The 18,280-nt window shown below is 40.4% G+C and overlaps 1 protein-coding gene across 3 annotated transcripts; it reads left to right on the forward strand.

Moving 5' to 3' along the window:
- The first annotated feature begins 12,215 nt into the window (after positions 1-12,215).
- Positions 12,216-15,296, forward strand: LOC106932937 (tripartite motif-containing protein 16-like). 3 transcript variants are annotated; one of them, XM_088008094.1, is made up of 2 exons: positions 12,216-13,434; positions 14,596-15,296. In XM_088008094.1, exons 1-2 carry the CDS (start codon positions 12,238-12,240, stop codon positions 15,064-15,066), a joined length of 1,668 nt encoding a protein of 555 aa, XP_087864220.1. In that variant the 5' UTR covers positions 12,216-12,237; the 3' UTR covers positions 15,067-15,296. The 3 variants fall into 3 exon arrangements, with proteins under 3 accessions (XP_087864220.1, XP_087864219.1, XP_087864218.1); XM_088008093.1 differs by having other exon boundaries at positions 12,216-13,411; positions 14,570-15,296; XM_088008092.1 differs by lacking the exon at positions 14,596-15,296 and having other exon boundaries at positions 12,216-14,494.
- Positions 15,297-18,280: the final 2,984 nt, after the last annotated feature.

Genomic DNA, 18,280 nt, shown 5'->3' on the forward strand with positions numbered 1-18,280 from the left:
ACACAACCCTTCACGAGTGGATTAGGATTAACAGTCCACCTGCAGTACCCCTACACACACACGCACACACACGCAAACATACAAAGAATGAAAAATGAGAAGCAATCACTAATGTAAATTCAGCTGTTAGTAATGATCGCTGTCTCTGCCACACACAACCACACAAACAAAATACATTTCCAGGTGATTTCTCCACAACTGATCAGGGCTGGTGCAGGAACTGGACCGAAGCTCGAGACATGTTGAGTCTCATAATGTAAGTTTCATAGATGGAGATGAATAATTTACAGGGAGAATCTGGTGGAATGACACATGAGGCAAAGAGATCCGCAAAACATGGAAACCAGGAAGTATGATGGAGGAACCAGAGGAGAACGGTGAGATAAACAAAGCTAAGTAGTCTGAGGAAGTAGTGGGGAACCAGAGCAAAATGGAAGGCAAAGCAAAAACAAAGAGAACGGAAGAGGAAAGGAAACCTGAACAGTAACAGAAATGAATAATTAATCTAACAGAACAAAACCAAAAATCACAAACAGTCCAAATAACTAAACTAACACAAGAGATAAAGTAAAATGGCAAGATATAATAATAAAGCAGCAAAGAAACCAAAACAGAAAATATCTTAAACTGTAGGTTCGAAACACTTATTGATAATAATAGACAAGTTATTCAGAAGAAGGTCTCCGTTGTATGATGTTGCTACCACTGGGTTTTAGGACCTGGATTGTTGTAGTCGGTTGTTGAGTAGTTTGTCCTGTTTTAGTTTAGTGTGAAAATGTTCTGTTTTGTTTCATCAGACCAGAGATTGTTGTTTGTCCTAGTCTGATAATCTCTAAGAGAAATTAACGTCCTTCATTTGGCCACTTTGCGATAAATGCAAAGTGGCACTGATCTTCTGGATGCTTCTAGTTCCTCAAAGGAACACCAGACTATCACCTTAGTAACCATTGGGTTCTTTGTCACCGAGGCGCTTCTTCACCGATCTCACTTGGTCAGATGTAGGTAGGGTCCTGGTGGTTCCCAGATTCTAAAATTTTAAACTAATGGAGACCACAGTGCATTCTGGGATGTTTAAATCTGCCTAATTATTGCTTGTGACCTTCCCCAGATCTTTGCTCCGATGCAATCTGGTCTCACAGGTCTAATAACTGTCCCCATGACTTCATTGCTTGGTTTCTGCTCTGATGCACACTGGCAACCACAGAGCCTTAAATAGACAAGTGTGTTCCATCCCAAATCATGTTCAGTCATCTGGATTTACCAAAGGGGGCAGAAGAGGAGTGACATCTCAAGAAGAATCAGTGAAAACAAGATGCACCTGGTTCTATTTCAGAATGATGCTCAGATACTGATTATGTTTAAATGTTTCCTTTTATGTGTTTAAGATTTATGTACCCCCTAAAAAACCTGCCCTCAGATCATTTTTTTGAATAGGTTTGGAGTATTTATACTATAATTATATTAACTTCTTAATCTAAAATAAGGAACACCAGCAGCATCTCAATGGTGCCTTACCTTTTAAAGGTAAGTTTGTGAGTCAGAGCTCTACAGAGCAGAGCTACAGAGGTCTGTTTGTGTTTCCTCTCTCAGGTTGGCTATTTTTGGCTGTCGAAGCAGTCCGTCTCCTCTCCGCTCTTGCTCCTTGCTCCCTTTGCACAAAATATTTTCCATCTTTCTCCATCTGACATCTCCCAAAGGATACGACCGACGGAGGATCTGTCTGGATGCCAGGTCCCAGAGATTATTGAGCTGATCTGCTGCAGCGAATGATTCTCTGGCCTTCAGGTGACCGCACCGCATCAAGGGTTAATCCTCGAGAGCTACAGCTCAGACTTCCACTAAACACTCTGCTGTATCCAGATGGAGCAGTCGAGACTCCCAAACATTTTTACAAGTCTGCGCCAGCTCGGGATAGTTTCAGTGGCTGACACCTCAAATGGCAGCAAGATTCTGGTGAACATTTACTGAGAGTCTGAGAGAGATGATTTTCTGCTCTATTGGTTGACTTTAATGCTCTTGGACAACGGAGTAGCAGACATTCAGTCTGAAAACATTTATTTGGGAGCAAAGCTTTAACACGATTATATGCAGTGATAAACTTACAGAAAACTCATGAATATTAACTCACTGCCCAGTTGCTTGGCCCACAGCTCTGCTGTCGTTGTTCCCTCTCACTGCTCTCAAAGTGTAGTGTAATGTTCAGCCACACCAGATGGCCCGCAAACATAGAAAGGACTGGTGGATGATAAGTGGCATTTCACAGCCCCATACTTCCTGGTTTGTGGAGACCAAGCTAGAACATTCCTAAATTAACACAGTACATTAGACGTGAGAATGGAAAGTGAGCACTTTCAAGTTTCTGTTAACATAACCACAAAATTCAGGGGGGAGGGGGGAGTAATAGCAAAAGGAATGTTTTAACACCAAACCTGGTATATATTGAGTGGAAAGGTATTTGCCACACATAAAGGTCCTCAACACGTTTTTTTGTTCATACAAAGGTCAGATCCTCAAGTAAATTTTAAAAATCAGACAAACTTAGACTGATTTCAGTATCTTAAATTTAAATGTATGTGAAAAGTATGTGTCCCTTAAAACTAAATAAAACTGGTTGTAATAACTGCCATCATACATTGATGATAGTTGGAAATTGTCATAATTTTCTTGTTCACATGCTGCTGCTGAATCCTGATCCTGATTGCTCCAGCCTCGTCATCCTTATCACAGCCATCCATGTCTGACCTCCTGATATGTTTTTACCTTCTAATCATCACCCTTGACTTGGTCTCGACCTCCCTTGGCATTAATCTCGACTTGGTCCCAAAAACACTTGGTCTTATCTGGATCTCGATAAGCACTGTTAGCTTACTAACAGGTCTTACAATCTGGTCTTGGTCTCGACTTGCTCTCAGCCCCTAAAGTCTTGGTCTCGTCTCGCTCTCCATACATTCAGTTAGCTTAGCTAGCTAATGTCACTATTCTGGTCTTTGTCTTGACAGGCCCTGAGGTTTTGGTCTTGTCTCAATAAGCTCTGTTAGCTAACTAACATTACCAATCTGGTGTTGGCCTTTACTTGTCTCAGCAATTAATGTTTTGGTCTTGTCTTGGTCTTGGATTATATGGTCTTGACCACAGTATTACCATTCTCCCAGTTTACCTATTGATCTCACATCCTGAGCAGGAATATGGCGAAGGTGCAAAAAAAAAAAAAAAAAAACAGGAACAGGAACAGATGTCCAGCAGAAAGTAGCAACAAAACACAACCATCTACCTGGACAAGTTCACTTTAGACAGAAGTAAAGCTAGTTCCTGAAACATGGAGAACCTCTCTAGATTAGACCACTTAGACTCAGATTAACCTTAAAAGTCAGCATCTGAGGAAGGCACAAAGTTCCTTATGTAGATATCATCTAATGAAGTTTCAATGGTTGGTATAAATTAATAACTAACCTTTCTAAGTTAACCCAGTAACAATCCCATTTGAGCGCTACAAGATCAATCATTTTTCCATCAAACAGCTCGTTTGTTCGGTTCATATGAGGCGTGAGGTCAGCTTAGTGCTGAGAGAACTAACAATAATATCATTTGTGGGTTGCGCTAGATTACTGTGATCATTCTTTGTTCTGTATTTTGGAAATGTATGTGAATTCATTATGTTCAGGAGAACCAAAACCTTTTTTTTGTCTATAAATTTCACAAACCAGAGAAGCACAAGAAAAGTATCAGAATCTTTGGTGCATTGCGCTGCTTCGTGCATCATCGTCCTCAGTGAAAATAGAACATGGTGGGTTGATGCTGTATTGAAGATTTGCCAAAGGACAGACATGTCAGCATTTATACGTGGTTAATCCATGTGGAAGTGCTGTTCCTCACGGAGGATAATCCTGATAAATTTCACAGCCATCCATGTCTGGCTCTACTAAGATCATCTGGGTTAGAAAGCGACTAGTTGGGTTGCTTTAGAAGTCCACTGTCCTCTGTTGACATAAATGTTCTCAGAAAAAAAAACTATAATGCGCACAGATGAGGCTTTCTCCAGACAAACCCTCCAGTTGTATTCTGGAGGGTAAAAATGTATTATCACTTTATAACCAGAATGTTTTTTTTTAAGATGCCATGATATTATTACCTATGTCCCATCGGACAAGGATAATACAATCATGATGACGCAAAGAGCCAAAAACAAAAAAAATAAAATAAAAACAAGGGATATGATGCAGCTGAGTAACTCGTTATTTAAAATGCAGACCCGGAAACAAGGAAGTCTAATGTTGATAAATGCTGGCGGCATTAAATTCTCTGTCCTCGTGTCTGCTGTGCACACATTGCTCAGATGTGAGGCTCCATATTCTAAGACACGAGGAGAAAACAAGAGGGTACAAGGAATGAAGACCAAATGTGTCTTATTATCCAATTATCTTATTAGCTGGTGTTGACTGGCCCTTTCTCTTTTTCTATCCCCTACATGTCCAAACATTTTATGTCTCTCATGCTTGTTAAAGAGCATAAATGAACATTTTTTCTGGTTTTTGGAAGCAGCAGAAAAGATTAAGTAAATAAAGGTTCCATATCTTAATTTTTTCCCCTCTACATTATCCTAATGTGTATTTCTAATTAGCTACATTTTTACCTACAAAGTACCTAAAAAGTCAGCAAAATATTCTTTTTTTTATTAACTTAAAAATCATGAAACAAATCAGTTATATTAGCAGAACTCAGCATTCATATGTAATTTTTGTAAATTTGACATTTCGAAAGCCATGTAGTTATGGAGTTCCACAAGGCTCAGTGCTTGGGTCAGTACTTTTTACAGTATACATGCCTTCACGAAACACTGGCCAGCACTGGATAACTTCCATTGTTATAATAATGATACCGATATATTCATATATTTATAAATCCTGTTAAATCCAACCAGTCAATCATATTATCAGTAAGACGTAGAGATATAAAAGCTTGTTCTGCTGTAAAATTCAGAAAAGACAGAGGCTGTTTTAGACTTGAGGTACTGGATGCATTCTGCTACTTCTCTTGATGGGATTATAGTAACTGGCCTCCAGAACAAATGTAGATGCACTTGGAGTTATTTTTGACCAGGACATGTTATTTTAATCTCACTTAAAACAAGCTTCGTGAATTTCTTTTGAAATTTTGCCAAAACCAGGACCATCTTGCCCCATTATACACCCAAAGTGTTTAAAGTTGATAAAAGAGAGGAAATTAGAATCATACAAGGAGACAATGTGAAATAAACAATGACTTGCTATTCGGAGCAGACATGTGTTCTTGTGAGAGACAGTCAACCCATGGTGACCATCCCCCCCAAAAAAAAAACAAAAAAAACTGGGATGACAAGTGTACGCTTAACTCTCTCAAAGCACGTTCTTCTGCTCATACATCACAACTCGACTGGAGGACTTTTGAAACTCTGGAGGTGTGAACTGTGGCTGATGTACCGATTAGTCAGTTTCTGCTTTTAACACCAACCTTTGTGTTGGTAAGACGAGGATGTCCTTTAAGAACCTGGGCTGAAAGACAGGTAGTCAAATTTTCTGATAGATGTTAGCATTTATGCTTCAACAAAACAAAGTTGAGGTGTTTTTACACCTTATAGTCTGGTCAAATGGTGATTGGGGACCAAGACTACGACATTTCTTACATTTTCAGCTGGTACAGTTCACTTCCATACTGCACTGTGTCAAACAAACCAAACCCTTTGAAAAAACAGTTTCCCTGCCTCACCTCGACTGTGGTGGTGCTGCACCAAGAACCATTGAAGGAAATGACACAAAAACCTCTGAAGAAGACACTGAGTGTGACTTCCTCCAACAAAAATGGAGTGAGGTTTTAGTTGTTGAAGGATTTCTCTTTTGTCTTTGGCAAAAGACCATGACTCATTTCTCCCACTAGCTCTAGATACATGCCCTTGTTTTGGTTGAATTTACCCAGAATTCCCTGTGCTATAGTTTACTTTCTGCTTTCGGAGCAGTCTTCTATACACTTAGCATTCATGTATGCATTCGAACCACACCAGAGTTCACATCAACTGAACAGAGAGACCTTGGCTTTTAGGTGGACCAACTTTTCTGGTCTGCATCAAAGTTCAGTTACGCATTTTCCCAAATGAACTGGACTTTCTAGGCAAACTAACTAGAGTTTGATTAAAGCAGAATAACCAAGGATGGTGGAGATGCACTCTTAATTTACCACTGACATGAGAAGTGGGACTAAGCTACAGAAAAATGTGAACGGCCATATCTAGATGAGACCACTTCAATCCAGCAGAGCACCTTCGTAATGGATAATGTACAGATTAAAATCTGAATAAACCATGATGCTATTATGTCAATATATACCAATATATCTGAATAATGTTTCCAGCACCCTTTTTCAGTCTCTTCCATTTAAGGCAATCTTAAGGGCAGAAGCAAGTCCAACCTGGTACAATCTAATAAAGAGGCCGGTTGACCTGGTTCTCTCACTGTGCTTATTGACGTGGATCTATTAGTGTAGGTTAGAATTGAGGACTCAGGATAGACACTAACTTGAGGGAGGATCACTAGCAGTTTCACAGCTGTCCAGGAAGTATTGCAGTTTATGGAGAGGAGATCAAGGATGTGCTTCAAGAAGATCTTCATTAATGATCCGACACCAGCACTGAAGGACTACACTTGGCCTCATCTCTTTCCCTTACATGGTAAAGTTCAACTCTGACTCGCTCGGTGCACTCATCGCTCATAATCCCTCTCTCCCTCTCTCTCTCTCTCTCTCTCTCCTTCTCTCTCTCCCCCCCCCTCTCTCTCTCCTTCTCTCTCTCTCCCTCTCTCTATCCCCGGCCTGACTTTGTCGCAGTCCCTCGTCCTCCTCTGCCCGTTTCGACGTTCCTCATGTATAAATTAACGGATGTGGCCCTTCCACGTAGTTTCCGTCTCCCTTCCCCCTTGTCTCTTGCCACCAGTACGTCGGGAGATGTGGGTCGCTCAGGGGGCAAACTTCATTTCCGTAAATGAGGACAGAAAAAGAAATCCTGACACGCCGGTTAGTTAACAGCACCCTGACCCGCTCTCACCCCAAACACGCACACACGCTGCAGAGCGAGCCGAGACCTGTTTGTGGAGCTAATTAGCATTGACTCGCTCCGTGCGCGGGTATGTGAGCCCACGCACGTGTGTGTATGTGCGTTCCCGTGAGTGGAGCTGGGCTGCACTCAGTGGCCCAGTTTTGGCTGAATAAGGGAGAATACTGGAGGCCGGATGAAGAGGCAGGGGTTACAAAGGACAGGTATAGATAGAAGTGAGAAAAGGTGGCGGCGGGAGGGAGGCGGCCATGCAGGAGTCGTTAACAAATCAAGCGGCCGTGTCTCTGGTGGCTTTAATGTGTGTGTTTGTAGATATGTTTTTTTTTTCTTCTTCTTCTTCCTCTGAGGGTGTCATTACCGGTTGTCCCACTCTCAGGGGAGCCCGTGTTTACACAGCATGGTCTCTGAGCTGTCACTGTGGGAGTCACGCATCCATAATCACCATGGCAACCAATAGATGCACTGTTTGCATTCAGGCTGTTTAGACGGATGCTCTGAAGTTTGTTTTTGGCTGCAGTAATTCACATTTTGGTTTGTTTATGGGAAACATTCCCTGTTTAGGCTGCTGCTTTACAAAGTTGAATTTGATGCCTGAGATGTTGAAGTTCTGACTCGATCTGAGACAATTAGCTTGATGGTTGCATGCAAATTGCAGTAAATTGTTCAGAAATTCTGTATTCTACAAGTCAGTTGAATACTGAAAGTCTTTTTGATACAATATAAGGTTTTTCCATGTTTATTAATATCTCGTTAATGTGATATCTTTAGTTTTATGTCTTTATTCAGGATACAAATGGACCACAAACTTGTGTGCAGAATGCAAAAGTTAAACGGGTCAGTAATGAGCTTTCCATCTCTCTCCATTCCTTCTTAGATGTAAACAGAAACTTTCCACAACAAGGAAAGAAACATAGTCCAAAGTACGAACGATCAGCCTCTTCTTATGACCAGCTTTTTGCTTGTTTCCATCACCCTAATTTTTTGCCCCCTCCACAGATTTTCTATCAGACTCAGAAGTCAAACCGTTGATATTATTTCCACTCAGAGGAAATAGGAGCACTGAAGGTTTTGGAGATCTCAAATTCTCACATCAAGAATTAGAACCCCACCGGGTTGTGTACAAGATCGACTCATTGTGCCAGTGACAGCAACAAGGTGCATTTTTCACACCCGGAGCAGCATGGCATATCATGGCTATGCAGATGATAGCTTGCTGTGTGGGTGTAAACCTGCAGAAGAATAGAAGGATTTCTCTCAGAGGACACAGACACAAAGGAAAAGAGGAGGAGGAGTGACACAGTCAGCAGCTCCTCTGCCAGTTACTCCCCAGTTAAAAACGACTTTAAACACAGGCTTTCTCCTTCTCTTGTACAGAGCGTGTTTATGAGTATGTTCCCCCAAGATTTCAATGAACACATCAAAGCTTTCATTTTCCCTGGTAACATTACATTTCCTCTTGTACTGCTAATGTGGACAAAGTCATAGTGTCAGCTCCTTGACCAAATTCCTCACTGATCTTCTTCTGATGCTTATGTAAGAGAAGATCAAGATAGTTCAAGCCGGCCAGCAGACATGATCTCTCTTGCATGTCCTGGTTGTTCCTGAGGGTTCTTCCATTGTGGGTGCCGCGAATAAAACAAGTATTGAACATGAAATTCATACTGGATATTGGTAACATCCCAAGTAATCCACACATACAAAGAAATCAAAACAAATTAAGTCTGTTCATGTGGCTGTTTGTTCTCTAACAAACCTCTGAACAGTGTTGGGCACAGCTAGCTAAAAAAGTTAGCTGCGCTAACCTTAGAGAATTAAATATAGATATTAGTTTTGCTCACACAAAAGCTCTAAGTCAAGAGCATTGAGTATTTAATAGAGGCTAATGCTAAATCACTAACTTTTGCATTAGTGTAAAGTTAGCTAATGCTAAGTTAGCTAATGAGAACTTTAGGAGAATTAGCAGCGTAACTAAAGTAGCTAACCTTACCTACTTTAGCAGCTAAAGTTAGCTAATGCTTTAGCATTATTTTCCACCATATGTCAATGGAAAAACATGCATCAAAATACTATATCATCCTCAACAGAGTCACATTTGTTATTACATGCCTATTTGTACACTTTGCTCTTTATCAAGTGATTATTTGGGACAAACTTATCACTCTGTTTTATTGTTGCTCAGTTTTGCTATATTTATTGCTTATTATTGTTTTTGTTTTTTTTGTCTTTGATCAGATCTGGCATCATACTTTCTCACCAATGTACCACAAACAATTAAACATATTCTTTACAATATCTTGGAACAAACACAATTTAAAATCTTAGAAACTCACAAAGCATATTGAATACAATCCCCAGGAGCCCCCTTATTATCAGAACCAGAATCCAAAGTCTCCACTGTGTTTTTCTGCCCGCTCTGAAACGCCCCCAGGGGTCCTGTGAGTCCACACATGCATATGTCGGAGCTTTTGCTTTGGCAGTAGGTTGCACACAGCATTAAGCATTTAGTTCAGATTTCCCTTAAAGCCATTGGGACCTTTGACAATACTGGAGCTCCTGTTTTATGTTAGCTCCTGGGCAGTAACATAGTACCAGAAAGAAGCAGCTGTACCTTCTTTAAGAAGCACAAACTCAAAGACAATCGACAAATCATGTCAAAAGTGTGAAGAAAAATCTCTTGTTCAAGATTTTCTTATTTTCAGTATTGCAGCATTGCAGCAAAAAGCTGTTTCTAAAGAAAATAGGTTCTTTTTGCCAGGCGGAAATAAACCCTGCACACAAGAGCGCATATTTAAGTAGGTCTGTGTTTTGAGCCATATGCCTGTGAATGTGGCTTGTCTCAATAAAACATGGTGCTCTGTTGTTAATCTTTAATAGTTCTGTCCTTTAGAATTAACCCACATGAACACACATTTAGGGCGCCATCCTCACTCTTGCTCACATTCAGCGTTCTCCCAGAAAAATAAAACAAAAAGCTGGATTTTAGTGGACAAAAGTATTTACTCACTTACAATTTTTTTCTAATTTTTATTTATTTTTGTTTTACATGTTATCTGGCAGTGTGGCACGCAGAATTGTTGTCAGAGTTCCAAGGTGAGGCTCGACAGATTTACTTTCACAAGTGGAGCATGATGGCTTTCTCTATGACGTTCCACTTGACAAATATACGTAACTTAACTTTATTTTAAATAAACATGGATGTGGAGATGGTAAAACTGGGAAGAAAGGTGAGGACAGTTTTTAAAAGGAGAAAGAGTAGAGAAGGGAGATAAGGATAGATAATACAAGACATTGCCCTAGAAGTCTCCTTCTACACCTGCAGAAAGAGAGGAAAGAAACAGAGGAGATAGTAATAATAACGACTACATCACTGACAAGTACATGGTACAAGCTAATATAAGATGTATTTAGTAGCAATCCAACATATAATGTATCTGAACACACTTGAATCTAAACACCTAATTTTCTTTTCACACTTTTAAATGTTTCACAGAAACATGAGAAACTGTATCAATATGACAAGTTGAACTTGGAGGTGTAACAACAAAACAATAACCTGGATTGGAGATAAAATAACAGAAATGAAATTAGTAGCTGGGAGAAAAGGATCAACATTGAGGGAGGCTGCAAATCTGGCAACGTGTGATGGATCAGAGGATGATTCCATGAAAAATTTATGGCTGGGAGGTTTGACTGGTGCTAACAGAAGGCACAGTGTATGCGCTAGGTATTGTGTGAGTGTGTGCATGAATATGTAATTTACTAAATGGCTTTCAACAAGAAAGAGGCCGAACAAAATCATGCAAACAGGAATAGGTTTCCTTGGATTAAATCAGATTAGCGTGGCAACGATCGTGGAAAGCTTTAAAAAGTCTGTCTACAATGTGTATATACGGATATATAGTGTGAGAAACTAGATCTGTTTCCTGTCCATTTCTCTGTTGCATAAGTTTCACTGAGTCCACCCACTCGCCTCTCCATGCGGCCCCTCTCTGGTAGAATATAACCCCCATGGATGCAGACACAATGTTCTATCCTCTTCCAAAGCTCTGAATAAACGGGCAAAGCGCTGACAGAGACCAACACATCCACAGACAGGCTGGCTGTCATCACTGAGAAAAATACATCTTCATTTTCCACGGTCCCTGGATCCCTGTCGCACTCTCTGTGTGGTGGGGTGACTCTGCCCCCTGCTGACAGCTTTAGAAAACTGCACCGATGAGGATTAGGACAGTTTCCAGATATTCAGAATGGTTTTCAAATAAATAGCCTTAACTTTTGAGTTAATGTTTGTTTTTAGCTCTTTTTATTTATTTACCTTTGTAAGGAATTACTAATATATAGAGTATACTATTTTTGAAATGTTTAACTATTTTATCTATTGTAAGACAACAGCCACCAACTTCAGCAGAATTTATTGGCCGTTTATATGACAGACCAGTATGATGTCATATGTTATGCTGACAGCATATTATGTCTGATTTGCCCTGTCTTGTGAATATTGTTCAAACACCTGCACGTTGATGGCAAAACAGATTGAAATATGAATGTTTATAAGTTTTCAAGGTTTGGGGTCTGTAACCTCTTCACCAATTTTAGGTAATGTTTCACATTCCCATACATTGTTAAACAAGTCCAATAAGATTCACTTTCGATATTCACTTAGTTCACTTATCATTATGTAATAGATTTAATAATTTCCTTTAGTTGACATTTTAACTTTCCTCAAAGCAGGTTTGAACTCAACTACTGAAAAATGACACTATCTTGTATTATTTACTAATTTTCTAAAAATTAAAAATAAAATAAAAAGTTGGCTCCATTGTGCAATCATATTATTTATATATTTTGGAAAATGTATCTACTAACATTGTTGCTTCTTCATTACTTACTGCTGTTGCTCCATTACAAATTAAAACAGAACCAGACTCTCTTCTTCCTCCATTCATTCAGTTCATCATCTTCATCTCTCTAAGTCTCATATTTCTCTCTCTTCTTTCTGCTCAAACACGCCTTGAATGTGGGTGGATCCAACGTCTGCTGAAGGTGAAAGCTGATTGGCTGCAGCCTCCCTGCACTGACATGTGACTCACAGGTCAAAGCTCAACCAACTTTCTGTTTTCAGGAAATGATTCTCACAGTCACTGTGACTGAGAGCAGAAATGGAGCAGAATCAGCTGGACAGAGAAACTTTCTCCTGTTCCATCTGTCTGGATCTACTGAAGGATCCGGTGGCTATTCCCTGTGGACACAGCTACTGTATGAAGTGTATTAAAACCCAGTGGGATGAAGAGGATCAGAAGGGAATCCACAGCTGCCCTCAGTGCAGGGAGACGTTCACACCGAGGCCTGTGCTAAAGAAGAACACCATGCTAGCAGCTTTAGTGGAGCAGCTGAAGAAGACTGGACTTCAAGCTGCTGCTGCTGACCACTGCTATGCTGGACCTGAGGATGTGGCCTGTGATTTCTGCACTGGAAGAAAACTGAAAGCCATCAAGTCCTGTTTAGTCTGTATGGTTTCCTACTGTAAGAATCACCTTCAACCTCATCTTGATGTCCCTGGAATGAAGAAACACAAGCTGGTGGAGCCGACCAAGAACCTACAGGAGAACATCTGTTCTGATCATGATGAGGTGATGAAGATGTTCTGCCGCACCGATCAGAAGTGTATTTGCTATCTCTGCTCTGTGGATGAACATAACAGCCATGAAACGGTTACAGCTGCAAAAGAAAGGACTGAGAAGCAGAAAGAGCTCCAGGTGAGGCGACAACAAATCCAGCAGGGAATCCAGGACAGAGAGGAAGATGTGAAGCTGCTTCAGCAGGAGGTGGAGGCCATCAATCACTCTGCTGATAAAACAGTGGAGGACAGTGAGGAGATCTTCACTGAGCTGATCCGTCTCCTCCAGAAGAGAAGCTCTGAGGTGAAGCAGCAGATCAGATCCCAGCAGGAAACTGAAGTGAGTCGAGTCAAAGATGTTCAGGAGAAGCTGGAGCAGGAGATCACTGAGCTGAAGAGGAAAGACGCTGAGCTGGAGCAGCTCTCACACACCGAGGATCACAACCAGTTTCTCCTCAACTACCCCTCACTGCCAGCACTCAGTGAGTCGACACACTCATCCAGCATCAACATCCGTCCTCTGAGACACTTTGAGGACGTGACAGCAGCTGTGTCAGAGCTCAGAGACAAACTACAGGATGTCCTGAGAGACTCATGGACAAACATCTCACTGATGGTCACTGAGGTGGATGTTCTACTGTCTGGACCAGAACCAAAGACCAGAGCTGGGTTCTTGAAATATTCATGTGAAATCACACTGGATCCAAACACAACAGGCGGATGGCTAGGACTATCAGTGGCGAACAGGAAGGCAACAAGATTGGGTCAATATCAGTGTTATTCTAGTCATCCAGACAGATTCACTTTTTGGCCTCAAGTTCTGAGTAGAACGAGTCTGACTGGACGTTGTTACTGGGAGGTGGAGTGGAGCGGACCTTGGGTTTATGTTGCAGTTGCATATAAGAATATCAGCAGGGTAGGAGATGGGATTGAATGTGGATTGGGACACAATGTCAAGTCTTGGGCTTTACACTGTAATGATTCTAGATTTGGTCACAACAACATCTGGACCTCCATCTCAGGTCCAGTTTCCTCCAGACTAGGAGTGTACCTGGATCACACAGCAGGTCTTCTGTCCTTCTACAGCGTCTCTGAAACCATGACTCTCCTCCACAGAGTCCAGACCACATTCACTCAGCCCCTGCTGGCTGGAGTTTGGCTTTGGCACGCTGGATCCTCTGCAGAGTTCATTAAGCCCAAATAGAGTTCCTCTGTTCACTTTGATTTTTGATAAGGGTTCATGATTCTGTACTGTAAAATGCAATAAGTGGAGTTTAAATCATGCAAACTTGTTACCTCATAAAAATCAAGGTTTTAAAACTTAAGCATGTTAATATTTTCAAGCTGTACGTCTTAAGGTTATCCAACTTGAATAACTTTATCATTTCAAGTAAGTTGTAATGGCATAATAGTCCACAGAGCTACTGTAAAACCTATGTAGTTCTCCTCACTTAAAAACCATTGACTCAAAAATGTAGTAACATTTAAGCTCTGCAATTTTAGTGAGTGTAGCTTAAGGTTAACTTAGTACATCTTAGTATGTTGTAATTCCTAAAAGGTAACAGTTTGTTTAGCTTGAAACTACTTTGGTCAGTTTTTGCTTTTTATTTGTTTCTTTGCTCAGTCTTTGACAGTAAATATAGAATGCAGTGATAGTTGCCCACCTTTGTTTTTAAAGTAAAACAAACCCAATTATATACCAAGCTACACCTTAAGTCAGAGTGGGTTTGTCATGAAAATGAACATACAACTCACTTCTCTAGGTCTCGGTGAAGGTGGATGCTTTTCTCTCTGCTCCCACTGGTAAAAAATAAATATACTAAGCATGTTAAATTTTAGCATACTTGAGGAAATCACACTGGATCCAAACACAGTACACAGAATGCTGGGACTATCAGAGGGGAACAGGAAGATGACATGGATGGGTGGATCACAGAATTATTCTAGTCGTCCAGACAGATTCACTGATCAGCGTCAAGTTCTGAGTAGAGAGAGTCTGACTGGACGTTGTTACTGGGAGGTGGAGTGGAGCGGGGAACATGTTTATGTATCAGTCACATACAAGAATATGAGCAGAGCAGGAAATGGAAATGAATGTAAATTTGGATGTAATGACAAATCTTGGGCTTTAGATTGTAATGGTTCCAGATTTGGTCACAACAATATCTGGACCTCCATTTCAGGTCCAGTTTCCTCCAGACTAGGAGTGTACCTGGATCACACAGCAGGTCTTCTGTCCTTCTACAGCGTCTCTGAAACCATGACTCTCCTCCACAGAGTCCAGACCACATTCACTCAGCCGCTGCTGGCTGGAGTTTGGCTTTGGGGATGGCAATGTGGATCCTCTGCAGAGTTCATGAAACCCAACTAGATTTCCTCTCTTCTATCAACAAATGTTCTTTAAATCAGTTGATATTAATGTGAAAGGAACTTTCTTCTGTTTTCTTTATTGTTTTCCAAAGAAAAAACTGAAACTAAATTTACCTTCAAACTGATGCTGATTACTTCTGTATTCCTAAGATTTAGGTCAGAGAAATAAATGTCTATTGTTCTGTTTGACATTTTTTTAATAAAACAACTTGATTGCTGAAAAATTTTGAACATTTTCTCTTCATCATTACATAATATTGTAAGTTTTTTGGTCTAAAGTGTAGAAACGTTTCCTTCAGATGCTGCAGAAGATCAGATGCAACCTGATGTTTACAGGAGCAACAATCTCCTCCTGTTCCAGGGTGTTTCTAGTCTCTGGACCACTCACGAGTCGGTGGGGTCCGGCGGCAGCTGCGAGTGCAGTAATTAGCTAAAACAGTCAGGGGGTGAAGGAGGAGTTAAAGTGGATTACATTTAGCTTTAAGATCAGGTTCTGGTCCTGGATCTGCTCCAGGAACCGGAATCAGATGTCATGACAACAAACACTTGGAAAAAATTGTTTTTACAACGACATATCAAATCAAAGTTGTTTCCCCCCCCCCACACACACATGGAAATAGTAAGGTTAGCAGAAAACAGACACATTCACCTCCACACATTACTCACTGTGAAACATGGTGGTGGCAGCAGCATGCTGTGGGGATGCTTTTCTTCACCAATAATCATCTAAAACTCTTTTAGTCTTGAAAAGCCTTGATGCTTTGATGGAGTTTCAGCTTCCAGCAGGACAGAGATCCAAACATCCAGCCAGAGCTCCAATGAAATGGTTTAAGAGCAGCAAGAAAGAAGTCAGAGCTGCTGGACGGTTCCTTCAGTCTTTATCTGGACTAAAACTGGTCCAGTTCATGATCGCTACACTAACTAGAGGAGCAAAGCAGTTTGATGAATTCAAGATGAGCACAGCAAACAAGATTTCAAAGAGCTATTTTAACTTATATTTTATAATAATGATTAAAAAAAATGGTCAGATGTTTTGATTAAGAAAATTATTATTCCAAATTTACCATGAATTTCTATTAGATTATTGTTGTTAGTATTATTGTTTTTTTTCTCCCCCTAATCTTCCTTTCAGTGTTTTTAGGCCCTCTATCGCCCTCTGGTGGCAGCTCAGTCACAATGTTCCAAAGCTCCAAATAAACAAATAAATTGCTGACTCAGACAAACATCTGCAGACAGGCTGGCTTTCATCACTGAGAAAAAATTAAATGTCATATTCCACTCTCCCTGACATCCTGTTACAGAGGCTTAAAAAACATTCATACCTCTTGAACTTTTTCCATATTTTGTCTCACTAAAGATTCACCATGAGCCTATTGGCTGCATCTCTGATCAGAGTTCTCCTTGTTCAGCCTGGAAGTTTAGCTGAAGTTTGACTAGGCCTTTTCTTGATAGGCTTAATGTTGTTCCATACTCTTTCCATTTCCAGATGATAGATTGAAAAGTGGGATGTTATATTTTTAATATTTCTCTGCTTTAAGGTTCTCCAGGTCTTTCGCTCTGACCCGTCTGCTGTGTTCCGTGGACTTCATGATGCTGTTTGCTCCTTGATAATCTCTGAACTTCTGAGGCTTCGCAGAGCAGCTGGATTTGTTCTGAGCTTAGATGACACACAGATGGACTCTGTTCAGTCAATAGCAATCATCAGGCAACTTCTCAGGGCAACTGGTTGCTCTCAGAGACAAGAAGGTTGAATACTGTTGCAGATGAATCAAAAGTATTTTATAACACTTTTTTGATCTTTCACATTAAAATTCCAATGAAATATATTTATGTTTGTGAGTGTAATGTGAGAAATCATGGAAAAGTTCAAAGGGTGTGATCAGGAACAAATCCACAGTTGCCCTCAGTGCAGGGAGACGTTCACACCGAGGCCTGTGCTAAAGAAGAACACCATGCTAGCAGCTTTAGTGGAGCAGCTGAAGAAGACTGGACTCCAAGCTGCTGCTGCTGACCACTGCTATGCTGGACCTGAAGATGTGACCTGTGATTTCTGCACTGGGAGAAAACTGAAAGCCATCAAGTCCTGTTTAGTCTGTCTGGTTTTCTATTATAAGAATCACCTTTAACCTCATCTTGATGTCCCTGGAATGAAGAAACACAAACTGCTTGTGTTTCTTCTTTAATCTGACATTAACTAACATCAAGTGAAGCCGTTTTCTTCTAAATTCCTTTGATTTAGAACAGAAAAATTGCCTGTTGCTCTGTCTCATTGGCTTTCTTCAATAAAGCAGCTTGATTACTGAGAAATCTGCTATTATTACAAGAAATTGTGAGATTTGTCCTGCAAAGAGCAGAAACATTTCCTTCAGATGGAAATTCTGTGGGAAGTTGATTATGTTTAGTTGATTAAAGATTCAACTTTATCAAGAGCTCCTCCTGTCTGAAAGGTTACTAAGGTTTCTTGAGCTTTTGAATTTTCTAAATATGCGTCATCTCTTTAAGAAAACTTTGAGAAATTTATGAGAGGGGTTCAAACAGAGGAATGGGTGGATATTGGGCACATGAAAAATAAATCTTTATTTATTTTGACCATGTATAAAAAGCGTCTGAAAAAGAAACTTAAGAAGAACAGGAATAATACTCAAAGATGAAAACCAAGACTTTCATATTCAGCTGAAACTGCTTTTCCCAGTGCATTCATTATGCATTTCAGTCCAGAATGTGGGATGCAAATATGTCCATAAACATTTCCACATCTCATTTTTCCTTCAAGTCACAATTTCTGCACTTTTGTATGCAGCCTGCACTTTGCTTATTAGGAGAAGCTTTTCTTTTTATCTGTAGAGAGAGTTTCATAACATGTAGATATCGCTCTCTGGATGAGGATGTTACTTTCTGGAGCAGTTTGTCCTCCTTTAAAGTCTACTGAATGGACCAGGAAGAGATATACTCAGAAGAGGAATTAACTTTAAGGGCCATTATTTCTTATGTATTTACATGCATCCAAGAAAACAGTTTTCGCAGTAAAAGTTTGTCCAATCAGAATATTGATATGTATATGTATAAGTACTGCATGATCGAGATCAGTGTTTGTGCACTGAAGCTTGGAATTCAGGCCACACATTTCTAATGTGGTTTTATCAGGCCACACATTTCTAATGTGGTTTTATCAGGCCAGCTGATTTTGTTTCTCCTGGACTGACATGCTCTAAGGT

The sequence above is a fragment of the Poecilia mexicana genome, unplaced genomic scaffold (genome assembly GCF_051168715.1).
Source record: "Poecilia mexicana isolate PSO_F unplaced genomic scaffold, ASM5116871v1 scaffold_8, whole genome shotgun sequence".
Classification (NCBI taxonomy): Eukaryota; Metazoa; Chordata; class Actinopteri; order Cyprinodontiformes; family Poeciliidae; genus Poecilia; species Poecilia mexicana.

Coding starts and splice junctions, on each gene's coding strand:
- LOC106932937 (XM_088008093.1), top strand. CDS start 12,238: ATGGAGCAGAATCAGCTGGACAGAGAAACTTTCTCCTGTTCCATCTGT. Junction 13,412..14,569: donor ACTGGATCCAAACACAACAG/GCGGATGGCTAG, acceptor ATCCAAACACAG/TACACAGAATGCTGGGACTA.